This window comes from Tripterygium wilfordii, chromosome 9, assembly GCF_013401445.1.
Source record: "Tripterygium wilfordii isolate XIE 37 chromosome 9, ASM1340144v1, whole genome shotgun sequence".
In the NCBI taxonomy this organism is placed as follows: domain Eukaryota; kingdom Viridiplantae; phylum Streptophyta; class Magnoliopsida; order Celastrales; family Celastraceae; genus Tripterygium; species Tripterygium wilfordii.
The window spans coordinates 3,120,199-3,130,299 of NC_052240.1; the positions used below are offsets into that span (position 1 = coordinate 3,120,199).

Sequence of the window (10,101 nt, forward strand, 5' to 3'; positions counted from 1 at the left end):
TCTCTGTATGAACATCTGAAGACCTTTCAACTTGTATTCTTCCTTTGTTCATTGTATTACATTGAAAATGGCATGAAAAGAGAAAAGAAAGAACTGATTTTTATCTCCCTGTGTGGTTCATGATCTATAATAATTTCGTGTCAGCATCTGTCATATAACTTGTTGTTTGGTTGTATACTAATTTATTATTTTAGTAGAATGTTTCTTATTTGCCCTTTTGCTTTCAGTAAAACGTTGGACATTTTTTTTCTTTAACACGTATCAATCGCTTCCTCTTTTTGGGTGGCATTGATGGATATACGATTGAAAAAGGGAAAGATTCTCTAAACTGATATTGGCTCATTGGAAAAAGGAAGAATAATTATATCACTGAAAATATGCTTTTTGTAGGACCTTGAATGAAGTAATAATCTATATGTTCTTAGAGAAATTAAGAGCGAGGAGACAAGATTATCATATTAAATGCTTCTTACATAAGACAGCAAAATGCATTACTTGCGTATGCAATCAATAAACAAAAGAAATACAATAGCAGAAAGTTATACCACTTCGTTTCCATTTTATAGATGGAGTCACTTTTCATAAGCTGCATTACTGTTCATGATATGTCCTCTTTGATCTCAATATAATTTTACACTTCCTATTATTTCTTTGTTCTTTCCATCTTCTGTATGCCTGTTACGGTTTCAGTGAACTTGATTACTGATAAAATAGTGTTGCCAACTCCATAGTTAAATTGCACACTCTTGTTTTTCACATGTAATTTCTTTGTGTGTTTGTGTTGGTATTTCTGCTTCAACTAGGGCATTTTGGCTGTAGATTAATTGAGCAGTTGCCAGACACGAAGGAAGAAGGAGTCTGAGTCTCTGAGAATGTGGCAAAAGTTATCTTTGGACCACTTTTTAGGTTTTTTTTCCCTTCTAAACACAGTAATTCTTATCAATTCAGCATAAGTTTGGGATGAGCCTTTTTTCAGTCTCACTAAACTATTATTCTTTTCTTTCTTAACCAAAGTGTTAAAAACTCGTGTGTAGATAATCAACATGCTCCTGTGTTTGTGAAAGAACATTGAAACACGATGTCACTGTTAATAGATTGAATCTTCCCGCATTTTGCTGAGTTCCTCCTTGAGTATTATGTGCATCCATTGATTTCAGGGCTGGTGGAACTGCCCAGTCCTATTTTTCCTTAGATTTTAGCTTTTGATTTACATTTATTGTGTAGAGATTATTCCCCATTTCCATTTCACTTTGCTTCAGTCTTTGCAGGTGTAGTGGAAGTTAGCACATTGGTATGGTTTATCAGGTTGTAAGAGACATCGTAAAAATAATTTACAAAAATTAGTATTCATGGAAGAAGATAATCTGCGAATTGTTTACAAATCATTATGTACTCTCTGGCTTCTTTTCCTAATAGCCTTCTAAAGTTGCAAGTAATTTAAATACTAATTTTGAATATGACTCTTAGTGGGGGAAATAACTGTAAGCTAGTCCTGCAGCCATTTCTTTAGACTTACAATATATGGGAAGGCATACCAATAAGATAGCTGTTGAACCTTTTTTACCCCTCATTTGCAGTGAGCAGGAGATGGTGCATGATGGCTATCAATTTCTATCCTCAGGGCTAAGGTATCTCCATGCATGCAATAGGAGCCATTTCCTTTTGTAAAATGAATCTTGCTTGTGTCAAGAAAAAGGTAATGCCTTGTGAAATATTCTTTGGCCAGGAGCAAGTATTGCCAAAGGGTCATAAGCATATTTCCTCTGGACAAAAGCCTGCCACTGTGGGCCAAAGTGAGTTTTCCATTCTTCTTGTGTAGTGTAGTGGGGTAGATATTGCTTCATGCCAAGATTGGCTGTATCACAAAAGTCTAGAATCCTTTTGTTTTGAGTTAAGACGTGTTCCAGGCCATCATTTCCTGTGGAATAAGGCACTGCAGAGGAAAGGAAAGCCACTAAGTAGAAAATATCTTCCTCTGGAATGACAACAGAGGTTCTGTTGTCCCACCTGCAACAAGATCAATAATAAGTGAGTCAGCACTAGCCAAAACTATAAAGAGTTCACAGAAACAAAGGACTCATTTTATGAAACTGTACTTTGATTTGCTGACTGGGTAGATAAGGATGGGGCCATTGCTTGTGTCTGTGAGGATTTTTCCAAATACTTCTTCAGCAAAATTGTGTATTTTGCTTTTGGGGATGAGGAGGTTGAGCCAAGGATGTGGGACTTCCCATAAGCCTTTTGCCCGTAGTTTGACCTCCGACACATGAACCCTGTCCAAGAAATCCACGTATGCAACTTCTGATTGGAAAAGTGTTGATGAGATATATTCTAACTGAGACAATGCATCCTCAACTTCCTGCACGGTGAACACAAACAAATTATTCCTAGTGTACTAATTAGTTTGGTTGTTTATGTATTTATTGACGACTTATTAAATTTACAAGAGGTGGGGCCATCCTGGCTCACCTCATCTGCTGCATCTTTCTTGTCTGGGTTGAAGTATTTTGCCAATTCTAAGCAGAAGAGAGTTCTTCCATCTGACTTGAACTTAGCTTGTACTGGGTCTTGTTGACTGAAGGTTGATCTCCAGTTATTCAGCAGACCTGTCCTGTTTATTACTACAAATCCTTCTATGTAGTCGAATGTTTTTTCAGCAGATATTAAATGTTCCTGGTCTCTTGCAAATGTGGCAAAATCCAAGTAGAGAACTCTAATCCATTTGACCTGTCCAAAATATAGAATTGTGTTACATGATTATTACTTTCTAGCTTCTAATAAACCTTTGTGCTTCTGAAGGCTTAATGGTCATTACCATCTCAGGTGCTGGTTCCAGTGATATTCTTGCCCGTGTAATGATGCCAAACTGACCAAGTCCGCCAAGAACACTGTGAAAGAGGTCGGCATTCTGCTTTTCTGAACAATTTATCACTTCTCCTTTGCCTGCATTTGAGTTTATTCCATCTATCAGTAAGAATTGGAGTTCAAAAAATAAAATAATATTAGCTATCTTTTTGAATGCAAAAGGAACTTTCTTAAGGGGAGCACCAAGGGAGTGAAACACAAAGAAGTTACACAGCAGATAGTCTACTGTGCTCATAAGGTGCATGTTGATTACACCTGTCAATCTAATTTGATCATTTGACGCTGGTCTCATTTTCTCATATATCAACTACCATCCTGTCATGGATGTCTAAATAAGTAAAGAAAGTTGAAGTCTCGATTACGCTGTCAACGTACCTGTAACTACTTCCAGTTGCTGGACGTTACTTATCTGGGGACCATGGCGAAATGCTTGTCCGCTGATCCCAGCATTGGACAAAGTTCCACCGACTGTTAAATGTAAATAATCAGTCCAAGATTTTGGTGCTAGTCCATATTTCAGGCTCTCATGCAGGATATTTATCCACATCTCACCACCAGAGACGTCCACATATGGAAGATTTCCCGCATGGACCTGCATTTTAGGGCCTTGGAGCGACTCCATGTGGATGACGATGCCTCTGTGTGCTTGTGACTGGCCCTGAAGGGAGTGGCCATTGCCTCTAGCTGCAACTTTGATCTCTGAATGAGGACCCATTTGCCATATATGCTTTATAGTGTTGGCAATATCAGAAACGGACTTCGGATGGAGTACTGCTGAAGGAAGAAATTGGAACCTATTGCCAAAATCTCTTGCTGCATGGTCAACATCGTCAAAATTGAAATGGCCGTCGAGGGAAAGCAATCTTAATGAAGAAGGGATACTGGTGCTGGAAAAACAAAGGTTGATTCTGACAGTTATGCAGGTAAGTAACAATATAATGAAGCTTCTTACAAATGGTGTGTTGTTCTCTCTGAGGGAATTGATGGGTAGATGTCTCATTTTTAGATTAAAAGAGGAGGATTGCTTGTTTCACCTTGAGAGCAGAAGCAGAAGGATGGTTTATATAAGCAACGGGGAAATGAATGGTTCAGAAGAGAATTTAAAGGTGGGGTAGATTTGGGTGGCTTAGTCAACCTATTTTCTGTTTTGATGAAGACCGCCTACTTGGTTGAAGAGTTTTAGGTTTTTTTCTTTTAGTCTATCACACGTTTTGCCAAGTTGACGATAAAAGTCACAGGAAAGAAAGATTTCACAGATCTTTGAACTTTTTGTAACAGTCCCTCCTTTTTCCACCAAAGACAAAAATGGTCTCATAAAATTTGTCTCACCAGCCATCTTAAGAATCCTCCTCCCAGTTTTAGAAAAAAAGGGTTGCAGTCATTTCTCTGCCCCCAGTGAAAGTGTATGCCCATACCCATATCAAAAGTGTTTGCTCTTATGAATTCTTGATTGTAATCTCGATTCAATTGTTGTCGCAATGTAAGGATAGCATATCTACTTTCAGATTTGAGGAGGGGGACTGGAGGGCCAGTTTAGATTTCATTTGAGAGATTAACTTTGTCCTTGTGGGGAAGATATGGGTCCATATGACACGTGAAATTGAAGTGTATATATATGCTTTTGTACAGGCAAGGACTATGGATGTCTATATATCGGGGCCCTCCTTTGGGGCCATTTTCGAAGGGCTAAGGAAGAAAGGCAGTGAGGATGGGGTTGACAGCATGGAGGAAGCACTGAAAGACTGCTCTGTTGCTTTCAGTTTTATTGTTTCTGATGCCTTAGTTTTATTGTTTCAGTTTTATTGTTTCTGTTGCTTTCAGTTTTATTGTTTTACTAGACAAAGCCTGAATGATGCTCTTGTTTATTTGTTTCTGTTTCTTTCTTCTTGTTTCTTTGCCCTAATTGCTCAAAAAAAATTACAGTTTTGAGCAATTATTGTTTAGACACTTTCGGCTGCAAAGCTGTTTATTAATATCACAGCTTCTGTAGATTTGCACAATGTCTTTCTTATTTACTTTATTTTTGTTCCCCTTCTGTCCCAGTGTCTGAAGGCAAAACAATATTTTAGTCCAATGGTACCACCAGCAAGCAGCAGCTGGGGTAGGGCTGTAAATGGGCTGGGCTTTACCAAACCCTCGGCTTAGCTCGTTTAGCAAACGGGCCCTAGGCCTACTCGTTTCGTTTAGGAAACGAGCCTGGTTATCCTAGGGTTTTTAGGGCATGCTTGCGAACCACCATATTAAACGAGCTCAAAGCTAGATCCTAACTTTGATTGTTTATAAACAAACAGAGCTCGAGATGAGCCTTTATACGGCTGCCCTCGAGCTACTCGCGAGTTCATTTACGCGCAGGAGAACACATGTTTGCTCCCTAAACTTGGATTGAAAATGACAGTAGTTAGGCTCTAGCTATGAAAAAATTATCTTGGTGGAGTTTCTCCTTTTCTATTTCTGTTTTTCTCTTAATATATATGCTTGGCAAGAATGTTTGCAGGCGTTGGAGAGGGGAATAGAGCTTTGCCAAATCCTCCTCCCCCAACGCCCGTGAAAGCCATCGCCAAGCAGATATGCGGTCATAATCCCAGTGACATTGGTCTTTGTGGTAAATATTCACTTTATCTGCATTGGAATTCTTGTACGCCAACTGTTTAGGGTTTTAAATTTTAAAGTTTAGGGTTCAGGCTTTTGTTGAGAAAAGTATCACATCTCTAAAATAAAGAATTAACGGACATGTCATAAGCCCAAATGTTTCCTTAACTTAGTAAGACGTGTTTTAAAGACGTGAGTCCTAAAAGATCCTGAAAAGTCATGAAAGGCCCTAGAAATCATGTGATGGATTGGGCTTGTACGTGTACTTTGGAAAGCGGATAATATCTTACAATAATAATCAAGTTTAGACTAGGGGTTTGTTGTTGTTTCCTAACATGTGGTATCGGAGTGAGGTTGTTTAGGTTAAATGTTGATTGTACATGTGTGTCTCCTGGTTCTACTTGGTGGGCTTGATCCTAGTCCACAAGTGAGGGAGAGATTGTTGAGGAAAGTCTCACATTGCTAAAAAAGATCTAATGGACAGGTTATAAGCCCAAAGATTTTACTTAGCTTAGTGAGACGCGTTTTAAAGGCGTGAGTCCTAAAAGGCCATGGAAGCCCTATGAATATGTGATGGATTGGACTTGAAAATGGGAAAGCGGACAATATCTTACAATGATAGTCAAGTTTGGGCTACAAAGTCCACTGTGGTTTCCTAACACCTCTTACTTCTCAAATGTTCAACAATTACTCTATAATCTCTTCTCTATTTGGCTTTACATGTGTTGATAATAAGAGGGAGAGTTACCATGTACTTGCACTATTTGATTGGTATAATAATTTTTTTTGGTAACATGGAACCCACTCAGTTGTCCATGGACAACTGATTGATAAATTTCGGATCACATGGAAGATCTCGCAACCCCTATGGACCATTTAGGACCTGGGTTGAGGCTCAATGCGGGAAGTTAACGCAGGATGACATTCGCATACTCTGGGCTGAGCAAGGGTCCATCATGCAAATTACGATAATAGAAACACCCACGAAACTTGAACTGACGACCTTCCACTTGCGCTAAGAATTACTGCATGCGGTCAAATTCATCATCCCAACCAATGACTCGATTGTTTTGGTACAACAAAATGTGAAGGCCTATAACCTAAGAGAGGGATGGAAGTTAAATGTCACTCTGCCACTGCTTGTTCAACTAGCTAGAAGTTAAACGGAAGAAGAAAAAGTGGAACTTGAAATGGAATCTACAGAACAAATATGATATGGAGAAGAAGAAGACAACAAATTAACTATATGATAAGAACACACATTTACAAATGGCATGATAAGAAGGGTAATCACTTTTAACTTCCCACTCATGAATTTTATCCTTTTCTTTTCTTAAATAGTTTAGCCATGTTGACATAGATAGGTCTCCAATAAGTGTCTTAAAAAAAAGTGAATTTTTTTTTGGATTCTTCTTTAATTTGGTAATGGATATTGGATTCATTCCTCTCTAATTATTTGTATTTTGTCATAATGTGAACTTCTCTCAACACCCACTTGTCAATATTTGTGGTGAAAAACCTAATCTCTTTGGCCTTTTTCTTTTTTTTTTCTTTCTTTCTTTTCTAGAAGGAGACCGACCATGTACAAAGAAATGGGTTAATATCACTTTTGCACACCGAAAGATAGTCAGTGTTTCAATTTGCACATTATTGTTTAAAATGTTTCAATTTGATCACCCAATGATAAAATTGTTTCAACTTGGTCTCTCGGATAGATTTTCTCACTTTAGAGCAGTCAAACTGCACATGTGGCAATCAATATTTGGACAGTCAACGTGCCACATGTGCAGTTTGAGTACCCCAAAGTGGAAAAATCTGTCCGAGAAACAATTTTATCATTGAGTGACCAAATTGAAACATTTGAAACAACAGTGTGCAAATTGAAGCACTTATTATCTTAGTGTGTAAAAGTGGTATTGACCCACAAAGAAACCAAACACTTAATTTAACCAAAGTAATGATTTTGTAAGATTGACACTACTAAAAACACATCATGTAAAACCCTAATTGTGGGGTCTCTACTGCCTCATTTGTGGGTTGCAAAAAATCCTGTTTATTACCTAAAAACATGGTATTAAATCATGTTACAATTGTCATCCATGGAGATTAAAGGACGGCGGAGGGTGGCTCCCATGGTGATCCCCCATTATCATGCTTACTCAAAAACAATGAACCACTATTAAATATTTTCCACATCAGCTTTACATTAAGCTTTTGTTTGGCCAGCCGAAGATCGGTGGTGCGACATGATAGTACCAAAACACCTTCCACTTTAGAGTGGACAAGTGGAAATATTTACTGGACACTAAAAATGTATCTCGGTATATTTTCAAAAAGTATATGTCGGTAAGACCCGAGATATAATACACTTCATTGACCATACTGCAACAGAATCCAAGTATCTCGAATTCCATATCTCGGAATCCTATGTGGCTACATCGGATAAACCGTGAGGATCAGTTAGAATTCAAAACGAAATAGAACTCTCTATGAAGAATCGTTCCCCAATTCGAAGACCAAGAATGAGATTGTCTACTAGCCAAGCTATAACTTCCTCAAACATCACACTCTCCAGAGTAGGAGTTATTCAACTACTATAAAAAGGCACCTCCAAACATATTTGAAAAATACACAACTTATTGCCTAAGGCAATCTCTTGCTTATCTCGCAGTGTAGCCATTCTCAACAGTCAACGACATCCGAAGAAGCCTGGTTTGATAGTCCTAATACGTCAGCAAACATAAAGAGATGGAATGACACGACAGACAATTTTTTTTGGTAACCGAATACTACACCATACAAATTTGTCCTTTGAACATCCAATATGGCTAACATGATAAATTGGACCGAAGTCCTACGCATGCCCACAAATGTATTGCTCCAGTGAAAAGAATCGAACTCAGGATTTTTTGAATCTATATGGTTTGAACCCATAAAAGTTTACTATAGACTATCAAGCAAGTGGTTGTCACAGACAATCTTAGATCAATTAGCACCTCATGTAGTGTGTGAACTTGTTTGATTTTACATGGGAGATGTGGACTCAATTGAGTACTGTTAGTGCATGATTATCAATTAACGAAGGAGCAAGTCTGAAAGATGGACTATTTATTGATTGTGTTGGGTGGATTTAGAGGGGTTGGTAGGGTACAAGTTTGATTTAGGATACTCAAAACCTCTTGGCATTATATATTCATAATTATTCTTATCATGTTCCCTATCTCTACTTTTGATTCCACTCTCATCAATGTCTTCTTGTCTCACCCCCCTTATAATGAGGTTAAAGTTGAAATTAAGCATACAAAATCTTAATCCCATGCTCATGTTTTGTTCCTGTTTAATTAACTTTGTCCAACACACCCACAAAAAACAAAACCAAAACCAATCCAAACTCCATTGTAGTAACTTTAGTCATAGAGATTAATAATTTGTTTATGATTTAATCTTGGTGTGGTATCTTTGCTACTACTTCATGGTATAAGAGAAACCCATGAGTGAAGAAACCCTTGATGATTTTGATCATGATTAATGTTGGGGTAACACTTTGTTAAAGCTAGTGACTTCTTAGTGTATTCTAATCAAGACTTATTTATTTTTGTTTGTGTCTCATTTAATGTCAACACTCTTCATTATGTAGCCAAACTTTCACTTTGTTTTAAATTTTATGACAATGATTTATATATAAAACATTAGATGGTGGGGAAATAATATATAAATGTTTGTTCTTTTACTTTAGATTATGCTTGGCATGAGTACTGTTTGGCCGTTTTGGTTTAGTCCACACTGACCCGTATGACTTTGTCTTCCTAGTCGCAACATATTCACACACTAATTTGAGCATAGGAAAACACTTGTTACTAGTTTGGAAGTTTGATGCATTTTATTATATATTTTACATTTTCTCCCTACAATACATAATAATATCGGTTGATCATAACTCGTCCAACACCACCAAACTTGATACTGCAGAGATTTGTGGTCCCACCCACTCGATCCAGATACTACAAAACTGATATAATCATGGATATATGTATATATATGTATATGTATACACACTTCTCCAAGCAATTTGTTTAGGGTTTCTGACTCTTTGTCTAACTTTATCAACTTTTCTGTACATTCATTAGATAAGCTATCAAGCGGGTAGGTGAAGAAAAGTAGGCCGGGGAAAGCCACAAAGTAAGCACATCACCTTATGAAAAAAAAAGGCAAATATTGGAATCATGAACATACCAAGTTCACGACAGTATCACATTAGGAGTTTCATGGCGTCTGGCAGCACTGAACATCCTCGGTCGCCGCCGATGAAGATAGAAGTTCGGTGGTTGCATCACCAAGGATATTCTGTCGTTTAATAAGGCCAACCTCTTCAATTCGGTTCTCATAACATATGGTCAACTAAGTCAATTGGGTTGATTTGGTACGTTCACATGATGTGTTTTATGGTGAGCTAAGCCAATCAAATTGACTTGGACTTCATGACTCCATTACATGGGAGACCAGCACAGAGAGACAGGCCTAGGTCAGGTCCAATTCCACTATTAAAAAAAGAAAAAATAAAAAAAAACAGCTTTGAACATCATAATCTAAACCCACAAATATAATTTGTCACATTATGAGAAAAACAACAACAATGGAACTAACAAG

At 37.7% G+C, this 10,101-nt stretch overlaps 2 protein-coding genes and 1 long non-coding RNA gene across 4 annotated transcripts; 2 read left to right on the forward strand and 1 right to left on the reverse strand.

Moving 5' to 3' along the window:
* Positions 1-1,327: 1,327 nt before the first annotated feature.
* Positions 1,328-3,900, reverse strand: LOC120006404 (cytokinin dehydrogenase 6-like). Its single transcript, XM_038856433.1, has 5 exons — positions 3,241-3,900; positions 2,816-2,943; positions 2,470-2,727; positions 2,097-2,359; positions 1,328-2,007 (listed from the first exon to the last, which is right to left on the reverse strand). Exons 1-5 carry the CDS (start codon positions 3,863-3,865, stop codon positions 1,686-1,688), a joined length of 1,596 nt encoding a protein of 531 aa, XP_038712361.1. The 5' UTR covers positions 3,866-3,900; the 3' UTR covers positions 1,328-1,685.
* On the forward strand, positions 1,654-3,246 carry LOC120006406. The gene is made up of 4 exons (XR_005469980.1): positions 1,654-1,793; positions 1,908-2,028; positions 2,800-2,899; positions 3,028-3,246. It is a non-coding gene; the product is annotated as an uncharacterized LOC120006406 (long non-coding RNA).
* Positions 3,522-4,866, forward strand: LOC120006405. Of its 2 annotated transcripts, none has more exons than XM_038856434.1 (2): positions 3,522-3,788; positions 4,495-4,866. In XM_038856434.1, exons 1-2 carry the CDS (start codon positions 3,783-3,785, stop codon positions 4,792-4,794), a joined length of 306 nt encoding a protein of 101 aa, XP_038712362.1. In that variant the 5' UTR covers positions 3,522-3,782; the 3' UTR covers positions 4,795-4,866. The 2 variants fall into 2 exon arrangements, 1 of the variants encoding a protein (XP_038712362.1); XR_005469979.1 differs by lacking the exon at positions 4,495-4,866 and adding an exon at positions 3,872-4,011 and having other exon boundaries at positions 3,647-3,788.
* Positions 4,867-10,101: the final 5,235 nt, after the last annotated feature.

What these genes read in the sequence shown, in the direction of transcription:
- LOC120006404 (XM_038856433.1), bottom strand. Translation starts at nt 3,865, where the DNA reads ATGAGACATCTACCCATCAATTCCCTCAGAGAGAACAACACACCATTT. An exon ending in GCAACTGGAAGTAGTTACAG is followed by an intron (nt 2,944 to 3,240) that starts GTACGTTGACAG and finishes ACTCAAATGCAG; the next exon opens with GCAAAGGAGAAGTGATAAAT. An exon ending in AGAAAGATGCAGCAGATGAG is followed by an intron (nt 2,360 to 2,469) that starts GTGAGCCAGGAT and finishes TTCACCGTGCAG; the next exon opens with GAAGTTGAGGATGCATTGTC.